The sequence below is a fragment of the Idiotropiscis lumnitzeri genome, chromosome 12 (assembly GCF_059441095.1).
Source record: "Idiotropiscis lumnitzeri isolate Australia: NSW breed Sydney's pygmy pipehorse chromosome 12, RoL_Ilum_1.0, whole genome shotgun sequence".
Lineage (NCBI taxonomy): Eukaryota > Metazoa > Chordata > Actinopteri > Syngnathiformes > Syngnathidae > Idiotropiscis > Idiotropiscis lumnitzeri.
This window is the reverse complement of record NC_142402.1, coordinates 9,444,275-9,460,909: the sequence shown is the minus strand read 5'-3', so window position 1 is coordinate 9,460,909 and position 16,635 is coordinate 9,444,275. Positions and strand designations below refer to the sequence as shown.

The 16,635-nt window shown below is 41.0% G+C and overlaps 2 protein-coding genes and 1 long non-coding RNA gene across 3 annotated transcripts; 2 read left to right on the top strand and 1 right to left on the bottom strand.

The window, feature by feature from the left end:
* The first annotated feature begins 38 nt into the window (after positions 1-38).
* On the top strand, positions 39-5,137 carry LOC148325801 (uncharacterized). The gene is made up of 3 exons (XR_015846234.1): positions 39-404; positions 4,421-4,499; positions 5,017-5,137. It is a non-coding gene; the product is annotated as an uncharacterized LOC148325801 (long non-coding RNA).
* Positions 1,782-10,636, bottom strand: cmpk1 (cytidine/uridine monophosphate kinase 1). The gene is made up of 6 exons (XM_088311999.1): positions 10,358-10,636; positions 8,153-8,299; positions 6,130-6,282; positions 5,965-6,041; positions 4,104-4,200; positions 1,782-2,513 (listed from the first exon to the last, which is right to left on the bottom strand). Exons 1-6 carry the CDS (start codon positions 10,499-10,501, stop codon positions 2,472-2,474), a joined length of 660 nt encoding a protein of 219 aa, XP_088168125.1. The 5' UTR covers positions 10,502-10,636; the 3' UTR covers positions 1,782-2,471.
* A 74-nt stretch (positions 10,637-10,710) lies between these two features.
* On the top strand, positions 10,711-16,566 carry fam78ba (family with sequence similarity 78 member Ba). The gene is made up of 3 exons (XM_088310184.1): positions 10,711-11,778; positions 13,397-13,676; positions 14,541-16,566. Exons 1-3 carry the CDS (start codon positions 11,405-11,407, stop codon positions 14,781-14,783), a joined length of 897 nt encoding a protein of 298 aa, XP_088166310.1. The 5' UTR covers positions 10,711-11,404; the 3' UTR covers positions 14,784-16,566.
* The last annotated feature ends 69 nt before the right edge of the window (positions 16,567-16,635 follow it).

Below are 16,635 nucleotides of genomic sequence, written 5' to 3'. Positions count from 1 at the left end.
TCACCAAATGGGATCCGGACCGCGGGATGATTCGGACCGGACCCATGGCCAATCTATGATGATTTTTTTTTCAGGGCGCATTCGCAAACGTTGGCGCTGCAATTCTAGTAAATACGGAAAAGGCGTCACTGATTTGAGCCAATCAAATCTTTTGTTTACGATCCCCAGCCAATTGCGCAGCAGACCGGAAAGAGAGTGCTGCTGACAGTATGCCTTGCTAAAAAGTTAGCGAGGTCGACGCGACTTGTTTTAAATGAATGGACGGAGAAATTTAGTTTCGATCTGGCTGCAGCCAATTCAAAACCAGTGTGCATCATATGCTCCGAAACCGTCGCAACATTGCGAAGCGCCACTACGAAACAAAGCACCGCCCTTTTGTGCACAGTTATCCGCTGACGTTTGAGGTGAGCGCACGCAAAAACATCGAACTTTGTGTGCAGTACAACAGATTTTTACATTTTCGTTTACATCCCAGGGGCATGCAAACGAACATTCAGTAAAAGTATCATGGATTTTGGGGAAACATAAAAAAGGAAGTTGTGAAGGAGTGCTTAAATGTGGTTGCACAAACAGTATTTAAAGGAAAACACAAAGCCCAGATGTGTGAAATAATCTACCAAATCCCAATGGCCCTGACTCCTTTCCAACCCAGATTTAAGTCACTGGCAGGGCAGTCACAAACTGATTTTTCTCATTAAGAGAAGTTAAAAAAATATTCAAAAGAAAAAGTGGTGTCAAAGCTCATTTTGAATTAGTTTTTCATGAGGACAGACATTTTTATTGATTGTGTACTGAACATGTTGACCTGGTTTACTTGGATAATTAGGCTTTCCGCTTTTTTTACGCTGATAACTCTTTGATTAAAAAAAAAAGTAAAAGATGTTAACTCAATGCTTAGCACTTGATATATTTCTGCAGGAGATATTTTATAGTTTTTTTCTGGAAGTGGCTCCCTTAAATTCCTGGAGCCACATTTTCTTGAATGTGAAATAAACGCCTTATATTTGTTTGACTGGCAAAGGTGTTTAATGGGAACATTGCTAAATATTTAGTATATAAGTGCGCTCTGTTGAAAATGACTAAATATTGAAACTATATAAAAATGTGAACATAGGCAAGACATTTCGGGAAGTTGGACTTTGGTTCGGACCTTTTAATTGGAAGAAATTTTCGTCGTGGACCTCTGTGACTTTTAATTGAATACCTCTGCTCTATAGGTTAGTCATTCAATCCCTCTAATTTGAAATACAAAAAAAACAAGGAAAAACAACCAGAGACAGAAGGCGTGCGTGCCTCATGAGGCAACGCCGTTGAAAGAGTGAATAGTGACGTGCTGATGCCATATTTACCTTCATTTGTCCCAAAATGGGTACATTTGCATCTTGTCACGATGACCCTCATCAGCCCGATTGATTTTTGTACTCAGGTGTGGTGGTTTCTTTTATATTATATTAGAGGCACAAATAGGGCCAGAAATTAATAATTTTTGCCCGAAAGGTCATCAAGGTTATTATGTACAATGTCAAGTCATAACTTAACTTTTTTTTAAATTGAAAACGTCCTTTAGGGGATGTAAAATGCATTAAATATTTAGCAAATACTAATATTTTTATTGTTGCAGCCAGTTTAAAAGCGGCATAGACGTAGTGTCAAAAAGAAATCAGGAATACATTCTACTAAAGATTTGTGCAAAATCTTGATTTGGGTGGCTTAAATGGACGTGATGAACACACTTACTAATCATTATTGCTCAAGATACACAACAAATAAATACAACAAGGAATGTTTCCATAACTGTTTTATCTTCTGCAGATACAGACAGTCTGTAAGATCTCTGGTGTGATGAAGCGCATTAAGTGGTTCTGATCGTTGCAAATGCTCCCTTTGAGTCACAGCTCACAGAACCTCGAAGTGCTCTAAGTACTCAGCGTGAAAAGCGCTACTTGGTCAGGCCTATCAGGCCATGGTCTTGGCAGCATGGTTGTGAAATGCAAGGCAGGATAAATATGCATCTGAATTGCAAACTATTCCAGCTGTCTTCGACTTCTCTCGTTGATACGTTTGATGATTTGGTCTGAAAAGCATGGCAGCTGCAGCCAACGACTTTTAAGATAATGTCAAGACATCAGTAGTAGAAGAAGCAGCAGCAAAGCACATCTCCTCATTGGTAACAGTACATTTTGTCCCTATAGACAGCACTCCAAACTATGACGGAAGACAATGCAGATGGACCGATGTCACTCCCCGGGAGCTTTTCATTATTATTTCCTACCCTAAACATTGCACACAATAAAAAAAAAAAATAAGAAAAGAAAAAAAAAACAGTGCAGATTTTACAAGAAAACGAAAACACATGGTAACCTAAAGTATAACATCATATGAATGTACATATAAATACTACGGTTATCATAATAAATTGGCAGGTGATAAAAAGAAAAACTAAAAATGAGTAAAAATGAGCTGGGGAGAAGTCAACCCTCTTTGTCAAGGATGAGCTTCACGTCAGCAAATATCTGGAAGAGACAAACGTGAAGAGTGTTCATTGACGAGCGCCGCGTGACCCCGCTTCAGTATCTCCAAGACACGAGCCATTGTTTGGACTGATTTCTGCTTTGACTTTCAAGTGTGCTACTATTGATCATTTTTAGGTCTCAATTATTTGATTGATTATTCCATCAATTAATCAAATAAAAGTCATTTTGTGTATTAAAAAATATGTACCAAGTACTGTTTATCAATGCGTGATTTAAAAAAAAAAATAAATTGAAAACAACAATGAAACATTATCGCACAGGAGGGACTGATGTGCTCACCAACCTTTTTGAAATTGATTCAGTTTGGTCTATTTTTCAAGTAAAAGCAGGTGTTGGTTTGTGTCTGAATTTGATCAAACAAAAGATACTCTGCTTTCATGAAGGACTTACAGAAGTCAAGACAATAAATACTTTTAAGAGTCTGAAATTAGAGCATTGGACAATAAAGTTAAACAATGTTTATAAGGAGCATAATATAAAAACTTAATGTTGGGACGCAACGTCATTTTAGTCTTGTGTCACTTTTGGAAATAGATCAACTTACAAGTATTGTTCATTTAAAAAATAAATGAGTGCAGGAAGGAGGCACCACATCACAAGTGTGCACGTGCAACTGTTGGACGTCAACACAAAACAAAACTGGATTTGTTAAAAGGAAGGGCACAGTTATCACTCACGCTTGCCTTTTTCGCCTTGAGCAAACCAAAGTGAAAGCAGCCTTTTTGTGTAAAACCGTGGTGGAGCATTATTCGCATTTAGAAGCTGCCAACATTCATGAGGAGTTGACAACCGACTGCTGTGCTGCGTTTCCACACAGAAACCACAGTTAAAACGTAAGACAAAGATATACTTTATGAGGCATAAAGTGAGGAAAATGAACATGTTGCAGTGAGAGGAAAAGTACATGAGCAAGAACGGCAAATCGAGAAAATTAAATAAAAAGATCAAAGGAAAGCGCAGCTTGAATTGCAGCTGACTTTGTATTTCAAATTTCCGCTCTCATCACCAAGCATTATAAAAACAATCAAATTAAATACTCAACAAACTCATAAGGCAGCATATAGTTATATACTTCTTCAGATTGATTCCATGATTTGTGGACTGATTTCTTTTTTTTTTTTTTTTTAGAATTATTAATCAAACATTTTCCGATGAATTCTAGACAATGTTTGTTTTCTTGTGCTTGTTTTAAGGCACTTTTCTAAACTATTTGACTCAATATATCTGCCAATGGCAGTAAGGTTGGAATAGTGGTTAGCATATCTGCCTTATAGTTTTATGGTTTAAAGCTTTGGCCTTCTATTCGTGTTCTCCATGTTCCTGTGTGGATTTTTTTTCCGGGTGCTGCCCAATGTGGAAGGAAGCCGGACTATATGGAGAAAAGTCATGCAAGCAAGCAACTCCAAAAAGGTCTGAGTTACGAGGAAGGCCTGCTAACTACTTAGCAGTGTCGTCATACCGTACGTATTTGGCATCTTTCCTTATTGTGATTTTTGTAACGGAGAAGTCTTTGCTTCAAATGCGAATTGAGCTCTTGCCGTGTTACCTCCAGTTCATGAGTACACTCACCTCATCCACCGAGTGCGAGGCATCCACACAGCGCACTTTGCCTTGCTTCTCGTACAGCTCAATGATCGGTCGTGTTGACTGCAGGTACGTTTGGATTCTGGATGGAGAAAAACATTATCAGGGTCAGACCACACAAAGGATGAGAAGCACTTAGAAGACGGGTCAAAAATAGGTCAAAGTACAAGAAAAATGGGTCACGGCTATCTTTATGGATTGCTGCAGTTCAGGCAACAGTTATACAAAATAATGTACAATAGATAGTCTTATTTTCATCTGAAGCAGTTGTGACGAAATCTTTTCCGATCTGCTGTTTACAGGCGCCACTACGATAATCACATCAACCGTGTGACATTTCGGCGATGGACATAAACATTATGTGATTCATCACTTTAGGAGGTAAGAGTTCAATTGTCTATTTAGCACAGTAGTTGTGACAGTTTCAACACTTTGATTAAAGCAACATCTTGATTTGAAAAGAAAAAAGTGACAAGTACTTTAAAATGTTCTACAGTGGCAGAAGAGCTCTGGTAAGACGCTGCCATTTCAAAGTGCGTACACGACGACGTTACTACACATTTACGTAAAGACAGGGTGCGCGGACTGGACGTAGCATGGCTATTTCGATTGAACTGTTTACATGACGCTTGTTTGGATTGGCAAAAGGAATATAAAACCCAGACTTGATTCGGATTCAGCCTTTTTATTACGATTGAGGTGTTTATAGCCGGTTTATTCCGTTTAAACAGGATTTAAACGACCAAAATGAATGAAAATGTTCCATATCAAAAAATGTGATAAATATTCACAAATACTGTGCTCAATAAATGAACAAACTCCATCATGATAAATAACATGATGTTTATATTGATCTCCGCCAGTGACACAGCTGTAACACAGATGATCTGATTAACAGGGTGGTGTATGCAAGCAGCAGATCGGGAAAGATCACGTCACATGTGAACAGGTGACCACAGATCTTCATTCTGAATGATTTCAATCAGAATGACCGAAAAGCAACCGTACAAGAAATGTTGATGTTTTTCCCAAATAAATTATCCCCTACAAATGTATGTTTAGTCATCTGTCTACACCAGCAACGTCTAGTCACAAACAACAATTTCAGACCCTTCCACTAGATAGCAAGATATACATGTAAAAACCTGTGGATCCACTTTTTTTTTAAAATTTCTTTTAATTGTTCTAATGTAAAATAATACTACTCCCAGAATTCGGAATATTGTGTTAAATTTCGAAATGGTCCCCATAATACGCCCCAATCATTACAGGTGAACTTAATTTGACCTCCTCTAAACTTCTCAATGCGCATCTCCAACAGTTCTGTTTTGCTACTTTTGCCTGACGTGAGAAGTCTAATTACATTCACCTGGCAAGGTTACAGTGCATTGTAGGCATAACCACAAATAACGTGCTGACACTGAACGATCTTACATCAGAACGGCTGGGTGTGTACTTCAACGACACAGACGACAACATTTCTTTCTCTCTGTGCAGTATTGTAAAACTGATTCTTAAGGGAATTGACATTGGTATTGGAATGCTTTAAATAAGACATTATATAATAACAGTTGTAATAATTAATTTTGTTTTGTTTATTACTGCATGTTTGGCAATATGGGATTATTCTGTTGCCGTTTTTAGTTAGTGTTAGTTGTTACTCGAAATTATATATGCAATGTTTTTAACTGTATTTAATCAAAGGACATTATCACCACAATTGCAAAACAAAATGACATTATCTATTGCAGTATCATATCTGTGCATCCCTAGTTCAGGTTCATCCAGACAATGACACCCAATTTTGCCTCCTGAAACAGATTCAGGAAAACACAAGTTAGCGCACCGTTTCTCCAAGCTTTCTCTGTTGTCATCTGAACGCCCGCTGCTCTTTCCTCGTTCTAAACATCTTTTGATGCAAACCTGTGCACGGATAACACAAAAGACGAGATGTCGTCAGTGTCATGAAACAAAAGTTTATCGACTTCTCTACAGCATTTCCTTGACATACCTCATTGCTGCAGTCAAAGAAAAGGACAAATTTGACATCTGCTTTTCCATCCATGACTTTATTCCAACCCTGAAGGTTGTCTTCATTGCGGGGGAAGCCATCTATGAGGAACCGAAACTTTTGTTCATCTTTTTTCATCGTCTCTTCCATTGCCTTTAAGAGGTTGAAAAAACATTTGTTCGAATGTGAGATATTTGATGATGGAAAAACAACACAAAGTAATTTTGTTCTTAGGTCCATGCAAAATCCATCTGGCTTGTCACAGTGAGATAAAAGCCAGGACTGGGCAAAATGGCAAAATGCTATTCAAAACTGCTGGTTGTCACAAAGAACACTGCTGCCCCCTTGTGGAAGGAAAGGCTCCATACACAACAGTAACACTTAATTGCAGGAAAATTTGGGGATTAACTTCTCATTAATAGGCGGTGGCGGCACGGTGGGCGACTGGTTAGCACAACGTCCTAACAATGCAGAGGTTGTGGGTTTGATTCTGGCTCTGGCCTTCTAGTGTGGAGTTTGTTCTTCCTGTGCCTGCGTGGGTTTCCTCCCACATTCCAAAAACATGCATGGCAGGTCGATTGGACACTCTAAATTGCCCCGAGGTATGACTGTCAGTGTGGATGGTTGTCCGTCTTTGTGTGCCCTGTGATTGGCTGGGAACCAGTTCAGGGTGTACCACGCCTACTGCCTGAAGATAGTTGGGATAGACTCCTTCACCCCCCGCGACCCTTGTGAGGAGATGCTGTACAGATAATGGATGGATGGACAATATGCAGTGTGTATGTGTGTGTGCGCGCGTGGGTGTGTGTGTGTTTTGTGCGTGCATGTGCATGTGTTAAAACTCAGTATTCTGTTTGTCCAAGGCAACAATGTGAAATTAATAAAATGGTGACAAGTAATTATTGATGTGATAGTTTATGATTACTGCATAATCTCGAGGGGCCACTTAAACAGTTGGATTAAGGTCTACCTCTAACCTAAGGCCGTTGTCCCCTTTCACTCTGCAGATGATAACATACTTTTTGGTATTGTATATTACATCAAATTGAAGACCTTACTCAGAAGCTATATTCAACAGCTGCTGAAATTCAGCATTGCTCGGAGAGAAAACAGCCAGACCATCAGCATACATAAGATGACTTACCAGGGTGTAACCACTCGTACATCCTGTTTTACAACCTTTGAGACGATGAGATAAACCATCCATGTACAGTGACCAGGGCTAGTGGAAGTAACCGTCCGGCAAACTCTGTTACCAACACCATATGGAACAGAGACTGCGTTTCCTAAACTTCAAAGTTCAAAAATGCCTTTTTGGAGGACTCAATCCACTCAGAGTTAAAGGTAACATTTTTGTAAGACTTCAAAGGCAAGCAGGCTGACAGCAGTTGTCAAGGCAGCAATTTGCGTTAGGCTGCAAAATAGACAAGGTCAGCAGGACGAAATAAGATTTTTACCAGCCCGACATGGGGCTACGTGTGGCCGACGCCCACCAAGAAGCTCTTGTCGGGGTCACTCTCTTACCGGACCTCCGCGCCGCGTATATATATATATATAATAATGTAAAAAAATAAATAAATAAATGATAAATTTTGTTGTAAAGGTTGAAGGTCACAATAATGATTACTAAATAATTAATTACTAATTTTAGTGGCTTTCGCAAAAACATGGCATTTGAACTGAGGTGTGCTGACTATTTCTTTTTTCAACTCTACCTTACTTATTACTAGCATCTAAAAGAGTGAGAAATGCGTGCTCACTGCACTCACTTTTGCATCATTTTAAATTGAACAAAAAAAGCACAAAAAGAAGGCATACTCCTAAAGACTGAGCCAAAATTGTAATGCTTAGAAAAAGAGAGATCCAAAACAGGTTTCTACTGGAACCAAGAAAGTTGAAAACAATTCAAATTATTTCCAACAATACGTAATTGAAATGTGAGTTGATTTCAATTGAATGACTTGTAAACAGCTCTTTAAAGAACTTAACATGGCTTATCAATCAGTCTCTATCGGTTTCTCACCAGTCTAAGTAAGTTGATGGTGATCTCTACAGGGACAATTTTGCCTTCCTTGATGAAGTTGGCGATGAGCATTCCAAACTCCGATCCCTCTCTGGCCCGTTCTGCCCTCAGCAGGTCTCCGGCAGACAGATGGGTGTAGTTGTAGTTCTGAAGTACAAAACAACACAGACCTTTCAATATGCATATTGCACTCAATCTCGGACCCTATCTTTGTGCAAACCCAGGACTGGTCGCCAGTCAATCAGAGGGCACGGAGAGAACCATTCACACTCACATAACGGGAACTATAACCTAATGTTTAAAACGAAAAACTCTCACCAGCAAGACAGTTGTGCTAGCCACTACTAGAAGAGAGCAGGAGGCGGGCGGAGTGATAAACCATTTTTTGAAGCGGCTTCATCCCTTGCACACCCTGAACTTGATGTTACATCCGGGAAAGTGCTCTTTGGACTGAATGAATAGAGTCTCTATGTAAAGCTGTCATTCATGCCCGAAAACCAAACAAAAAGACCAAGAGCCAACACCCAGCAATACACACATACACACGCGCACACACACGCGGCCATGCAACCACTCCAAAATACCAATGACAGACGCGAGGACTGAACCAGAGTTTGTGTGCTTCACTTGAACACACAGTATGTGTTTCGATGGAGGATTCAGAAATTGAAATACCTATGTGTGTATTAGGCAGCACGGTGAGTGAGTGGTTGGCACAATCACCTTCCTATGAGGAGCTTGCGTGTTCTCGTTGCTTGCGCGGGTTTTTCACTGGCTTCCTCCCACTCAAAAAAACATGCATGTTAGGGGACTGAAGAGTGTAAATTATTATTATGAATTTAAGAGTGAATGGTTGTTTAAATGTGTCCTGCCTCAACATCTGCACATCAGGCAATTTGACCCTAATTGTTGCACAGACAACATGCTGTTCGAGCACACACACACACACAACGACTACTTGAGCCACAACAAATGAAAACGCATCCATGCAAAGTTGTCAAGTGGTCAAATACGAAGCGGATGAATTTGACCATATTCTTTAAAATAAGTTGAGTGAGTGATTTAAGAAGTGGTATTGCTCCTCATTAGTTTGCATTGTTGTGATGTGTACTTGATTTTATGCCTTTACAGTATAGTATATATTTATATTACACCAAAGTTATGTGGAAGAATTATGTTGTCAAAATATTTTCTAAGTTTATACCTATAATTTTAGTATCTTTCATGTTAATTCCTCATTTGCCTTTCTCTCAGTATTCTATAATGCATAACAGATCGGATATTGTTTGTTATAATAAACATTATTTGTTTAAAAATACAACAAAAGAATGACAAATGACATCTCAATCGCAATTTTTGTGAAAAAAGAAAATCACAATTAGATTATTTTCCATAATTTTCAGCCCTAACTCATTGTGTGCATGTGTGCGCGTGTGTGTGTGTGTGGAATGGGTGAAGGAGAAACATTTCAAACTACATCAACTGTCTAAGAAAATGTGCCGCCGGGAACGCTTGAGCATGCCTTCGGGTCAGCATGTAACATAACTTAAAAATGAAAAGTGTTCATGATAACCCCTCCATCACAGCACCAGGCCCCAAAGGAGCCACTCAAGTTTGAAAGCCACTGATCTACTTAATGGGGACCTTTGGTGTAGACAGTTTTTTTCACCTAATGTGAGAGGCAGGCTCCAGCTCAACCTACAGAGGACAAGTGCAACAGCAAATTACCTGATGGAAGTCATCTCTGTGTGGGTTGGTTTAAAGGTTACTTGGACAAGTGCACCCCACCACACATACACAATCACCCTTACACAATTGCGCAATCAGAGGTTACTGATAGGGTTAAAAATGTGGTACCTACTGCATGGTTTATTTTGACCATATATGGATACTACTAATTCAGCAGATGTTATTTTAGCGAGATAGAGTTCAGCTTAAGGCTCAGCTATTTAGAAATACTTGGTTATTCTGCTATTATCTGTGTAAAGCAAAGTAGCTCATATTTGACTACTCAAATACAAGGTGCTAGTTCAGATTACTAGCTAACTAGCTAGCTGGCACAAGTTCATTTTAGAGGACGACCGGAAGTCAAGGAAGCGCGATAATAACTATTCATTATTCGTGATTGTGTTATTTTTTTACTGTCCATGATAAGACGTCATATAAAAGGTGTTTGAATCACTCTCGCCATCTCTTGGAGCTTACCTCGACGATTTTGGCACATTGGGTCCCTTTGCCTGCTCCAGGCCCGCCCAGCACGAACACAACCTGCGGCTTCTTCATCGCACACACCCGGTACAACAAGCTCGGCAGCCTCTGCGCGACGTTATTCACCAAACGGCCTATCATAAACCAGCCACGCTGGCCCCTGAAGTGTGAAGAAGCACGTCTCGGGAAGGGAAGACAAACAGACGCCCGGTTGGTCGTCGGTAGAATGCGTGTCAGGCTCTACGAGTGAACGAAGCCGAAGGACACCACTTCCGCGTTTGGGCGCCACATCCAATGAGAGCTTCAGGTTCTTGTGACGTAATACGCGTTTCCCCCCTCCACAAGGAAGAGGTCGGTTGACGCCACTCCCCTGGCTTTCCAGCATCAGCACCTCCAAAAAACGAGCGAGCGGATTCGCACCGAGAAGAAAAAGGATGCTCTCCCGTCTTGGCATCGAGAGTCGGCGGATGTTTTTTTCACAGTGACCTCGCCACCGTCCATGATGCACCATTCATGATTTGTAAGAATGGAAGCACAGCACAGACAGCCTGGCTTGAAAACAGCGTCAGCCTCTCCTTCACAAGCCGCTTCGCCGGCCTCCATTTGACGGAGCTTTCTTCTCGTTTAGTGATGCAGAGCAGGGTTTTTATCTTTTCAGGACACCGTGTGAATGTAGGCAAAAAGAAGGAAACCAACCCTCCCTCCCCATTTCCCTTTGACGCACCTGTCAGTCCAGTCGCCACTTGACATGACAGCAGCGCGAAGCCGGGAGCCGAGCAGCAGCAGCAGCAGCAGGATCGAGGAGCCTCCGAAGAAAGGAGTCTCCGGACACACGGCGGAGAATCTGCATCAGCATCATCAGCCTCGGGGAGGCCGGATTGCAGTTTGTGGGGACGAGCGCCAAGGGCAGTGCGGCAGTCAGGAGGCACACCGAGGGGAGGAGGCTGCAGAGATCTGTGATACTTCCTCCCCAGTCCCGACTGCACTCTCACCCCCAAATCACCCCCAATATTTACTCATGCTGGCTGCTTTTACATTTGATGAATGGTGACTGCTTCTACAGATAAGGGTGGAATCTGGATGGGACTGATGTGCATGCTGGTCAGGTGTCATTTGCTCCCTTGTTTATTCCTCGCTCTGCTGGTCACCTGCACTATGGGATGTATTCAAAGCATCGCGTGCAAGCCCCGCATCAGACGGGAGAATATTGTGGTGTATGAGGTGTCGGCCTCAATTGACCAGTGTCCCACCATCATTGAGGAGAATTCACCCATCGTACTTCGCTACAAGACGCCGTACTTCAGGGCCTCGGCGGGAGTTGTGATGCCACCAGTGCCCCGGAATGAAACTTGGGTGGTGGGCTGGATCCAAGCTTGCACCCAGATGGAGTTCTACAACACGTATGGTGATGTTGGCATGTGAGTATACAGTAATCCCTATTTGCCACTCACTGTTCGCCTTTTCGTGTTTTTTTTTGTTGTTTTTTTTGGAGGAGGGGCATCTCCCTCACTGCTGTGTGTGTTCTTTCCACTAGAGGGCATCAAAGCCCTGGCTAAATCGGAAAGTAGTAGAAAATCAGCGACCTAGAAAAGTTCGTGACCAGAACGTGATCCAGGGGGTGATATTGATGATGGCCTGCGTTTGAGAGTTTGACATAAAAAGAGTAGAAGAATACTTATATTAACGCATAAACACGTTAAAAGTGCAAATTAGCTTACGTCTCAATTTGTGAACCCAAGAATGATGTTGTTCTTGTTTTGACATGTTAAAAGCCTGCGTAATTTCATGTTCAGCACAGTAAAGCGTTTTCTTGAGACCCGACTCTTTTTTTTTTTTTCCGGATTCAAGCTGCTGAGCGTACACACAATTGTTTTGCTTTGATGAAATAAAGCACTTTGAAGTCCAGGTGACTGAACTCACTTCACAGCAACTGGCAGTTTGGCTGATGAATGAGTGGAAATTCTTCAAAAGAAAGGCCTCAACCTGGTCATTGGCACTCTTAGCGACATGCTACTGACAAACTAAGCATAAAACAAAGATAATTACATCTTGCCTTGTGTATTTAAAGCTACAACATAGTCTCTGCTACATGACTGTTAACATAAAATGGGAAACTCCATATGTGCTAACAATTAGCATCTGTTTCATGCTATTGTTTGTCTTTCAACAATGTGGTCTGGCTAAACTATGATTCAAATAATTTCTATACTACGACAAGCTCTGCTAAATAAGCTAACCAAATGCTACGCTAATAAATCACGAACCAAAATCTATATAAAGATGTTTGCAAACTCAAGTCCAACTCCATCTCGGAGGTGTGTATGAGACTGAGCCGCTTATGTACCCCACGGTGGCAGAGCGATTATGTCAAGATTCCGGAAGTGGATGACCTGTTAGTCCAATCAGAAGACAAAAAAATATATGTAATTCACATACACAGTGTTTAACCAGAAGATGGCTCCACACAGACGTTTTTTTTGCTCCAAATTCAAGAGTTCAACAAACTCAAGCTCCCTCTCGGTCCACTTTTAAAACACATTTGAAGACACATTTTTATTCTTTAGCTTTCGACTCAACATGAAACGCTGTTCTGCTGTTATTCTAGTATCTATTGTTTGACTTTTTAATCGTGTGCTAATTTCTCGCTAATTTACATTACACCAAATGGAAAGTGCTTTGTTACGGCTCCAGCTGTGCAGCTGTGAAATGCACTAAATTAATAAAGTTGTATTGTATTGAATTATAAACCTGCATTAAAATGTCAACGGAATGACCGGGACACGTAGACAGCATTAGTAGACACAGTTTATCAGGAAAAAAAAAAGTAGATTTTGGGTTGAGTACCCCTTTAATGCTTCACCACATGTGCATGTAAATGTGCACTCGCAATGCATTTTTCCAAATAGAATTTTCGGTACGCCATTTATTTGTATGGATAATGAATGAAATGATTACTGCTTTTTGTATCGCAAGGAGCATTTGTTTTGATATGCACATCACCCAATGTGTGTCCTTTTCTTCTTTTGCTGCCGTAAGGTCCAGCTGGGAACTACCAGAGCTCCGGGAAGGTCGGGTGAAAGCTATCAGTGACTCCGATGGAGTCAGCTACCCGTGGTATGGCAACACCACCGAGACAGTCACCCTCACCGGTCCCACCTCCAAACCGTCCCGTTTGACGGTCAGCATGAACGACAACTTCTACCCGAGCGTGACTTGGGCTGTTCCCATCAGCAACAGCAACACGCCCATGCTAACCCACATCACCAGGGATCAGAGCTTCATCACCTGGCTGGTGGCCATGAACTCCATCACCAAGGTACCACAAAAAGAATAGGAGAATGGCTCATGTTCAACTTCATGCATCCATCCATCCATACGTTTTCTCTCGCGCTTGTTCTTATGTTTGCGGGTGAGCTGGAGTCTATCCAAGCTGACAAAGGGTGAAAGACCGATCACATCCAGGATTGGTAACATATGGATAATAGGGGTTGAAGTGATTAGTCGACTATTCAAGGTAGTAAATGAATTGACTAAACCAGGAATTAAAAAAAATGTTTTGATTGAAATAAAACCAAATCCAATTGTTAAATTTTAAAGGGGAGTTCAACTTTCAAAAATTCTAGTAAAAATGAACGATTGGAACAATACCAAAGACAATACATTCTTTCGATCCACAATTAGCAGAAAAGATCTGCAGTGTCGTTTTGGGTGGGTGACTTTTAAACAGTTTTAAATATATTTCTGATTGCTTTGTGCATTACGGATATATGCGGCGGAATTGTAGATATCTGCAATTCAAGTTGTAGATACCTACAATTTTATTCTTGCTTTGGAGCAAGTCAAAGTAGTTTTTTTTTTTTGTGCTGAAACTGACAATATTCACAATTTCATCCATTCTTGGATCGTATCAGAACCAATCATGCTCATTGGCCGCATGGAGGATTGTGGGATCACTGTCTGCAGTTTAAATATGGACATTGTTTAATTTTTAATTTTTTTAATTTTTTGCACACTAACATTTAGACTTGGTAGGTAGGTTGCCTTCGAGCAGTTCTGACAGACAAATTGGCCTCTTGCCAATATGGCGCGTGTAGTAAATATTTCCCTCCCCCCTCCCCGTTCCAACTCAGTTGTTCTCCTGAATTACGCATCTCATTGTTAACTTCCTCTGCTCTTTCAGGAACGGATTGTACTGCAGACAGTACGGTGGCGTATGCGGGTAGACATTGCTGTTGACCCCGACATGCCACTGGGCTCACGTGCCTCCCTGGTAGGTCGGCCTTATCAGGAGCAGCCGCACATCCTCAACTATCAGGAGCCCATCCCTCCCAATGCCCTGGGGAGGCCGAACGCCAATGATGCCCAAGTGCTAATGTGGAGGCCACGGCGAGGAGCACCACTTGTCGTCATACCACCAAAATGAGAGACTCCCGAACAAAAGCTATTGTTTATTCTTGTCGAAACCGAACGTGAGGGTGATGAAGCCGACAAAGGAACTGATGCATCTGACTCTGAATGGACATCGACAGAGATCTGGTGTTGCGTCAAGTGTTGTTTGGCCAAGAGCTGCAATTAGAAAGCTTTGCCAGCATTTTTACACGTGAACTCTTTTTAGATGCGCCGCCTGAGGAATTTGACCCCCGACGAGAACTGCCTCCTGCAACCATATGTAGATCTTCTTGCATGCGATGAGAGTGAGCAAAACTGTCTTTGAAAAGATTTAAGACTCGTATTTGTTTTGTATTCCTTGAAGCGTTTGTGATCGAGACGTCACATCAGCCAAAAACAAACCGCAGGCTGATGATACCTCTTCAGTGCCATTAAAGGCCTTCATCAGAACACTCATTACCACAGTTAAAGAATGTATTCAGATTATTTAAGACACTTAAAGGGGAAGTCAAGCCAAAAATGTTATTTACAATAATATGTTCTATCTACCACCACTAGTCCAGACATGGCAATTTGATTAATTTTTTATTTGTGGAATATGAGTTAAGCAGCAAAAATCCACCCTATTTTTCCATTTGCTATCAAATACATCACCGTTGCACAGGGATTAGATAATGACCAAACATAACTCAGCTTTGGAAAACAGGTGAGCCGTGATTGGTCGTGAGTAACTGTCATGATTTTTTTTTCAGTCGACAGAAGTGACAAAATGGCCACCAGCTGTGATGGCTAAAACGGGTGGATTTTGCCGCCCTAATTTATATTCCACAAACGCAATATATATCAGAATGTTATTTTGTAGACTGGTGAAAGTGCATAGAATATTTTATTGCCAAGATTTTTGGGGGATTGACTGCACCGTTAAGTATTATGTGAAACTTTTTAGTTAAGCTCATGATCATTGTTGTAACAAATGAGTATGGGATTTACCAAGAAAAAAGACATCTTCTGGAGTTTATAGCACAATGAATCCATTGAGAAAACATTACATGTTCAATTTTAACTATCTGCTATCATATTGAGGATATTATTCATGATGCTTCGAACAGGAGCGATGGGAATTACACAGAAGAGTGTCAGATGACAAATTTAAAAACAAAAGTGTAATTGCACGTTATTTATTACATATGAAAAAAAATTACGGAAATAGTCGAGTGAATGTGGGTCTAATAAGGCCATCTCATCTTACATTGCTACATACTTTGTACATACACTGTATTTCCAGACAATCAGGGAATCTGACTATCCTCCTGTTATTTCAGAGTGGAATTACTGTAAACCAGAACGTATTTTGATAATGATAAAATCATTGTTAACATATGGTACGGTAGCTGTGTAGCAGTGTGTTTTTTTTTTTGTGTGTGTGGATAATCGCCAACGAGAGCCTTCCCGTGTCACGGTTCTGGAACGGTTCATGCTAATCTCCGTCCACGGCTCTGCCTGCCACTCCACAAACAAGTCACATGGCTTATCGTCCATCTGTGCTTCTCTCCAGGTTCATGTCTCACCTTCCCATCTGCCTCCTTTCACGCTTGTCTGTCCACCTCAGCACACACAAGCACACACTACCTCCATCCCATACTGCTCATTTGCTCTGAAGGCCACGACTATGCAATGGTTGTCTTGAGTGTATAAACAAAAAACAAAAAAAAAAGAAGAATCTGAAAAATGATCAGTTTCACTTCTGTTATCATCTTGAGTTATTTGTAAGGGTATCTGTTGAATAAAAAGGCCTTCATAATCATGTATATACTCAAGAGATGCTCTGGCAGGTTTTATTGAGTCATCGTGGATGAGATGCTGCTCTGCGACTCATTGAACAAAAT

Excerpts from the sequence above, each read along its gene's own strand:
- cmpk1 (XM_088311999.1), bottom strand. The coding sequence starts at position 10,501 with ATGATAGGCCGTTTGGTGAATAACGTCGCGCAGAGGCTGCCGAGCTTG. Across the intron at positions 8,300-10,357 it reads AATGTGCCAAAATCGTCGAG|AACTACAACTACACCCATCT; the intron begins GTAAGCTCCAAG and ends TTTGTACTTCAG. Across the intron at positions 6,042-6,129 it reads TCTTTGACTGCAGCAATGAG|GTTTGCATCAAAAGATGTTT; the intron begins GTATGTCAAGGA and ends ATCCGTGCACAG.
- fam78ba (XM_088310184.1), top strand. The coding sequence starts at position 11,405 with ATGGTGACTGCTTCTACAGATAAGGGTGGAATCTGGATGGGACTGATG. Across the intron at positions 11,779-13,396 it reads ACGTATGGTGATGTTGGCAT|GTCCAGCTGGGAACTACCAG; the intron begins GTGAGTATACAG and ends TGCTGCCGTAAG. Across the intron at positions 13,677-14,540 it reads CCATGAACTCCATCACCAAG|GAACGGATTGTACTGCAGAC; the intron begins GTACCACAAAAA and ends CTGCTCTTTCAG.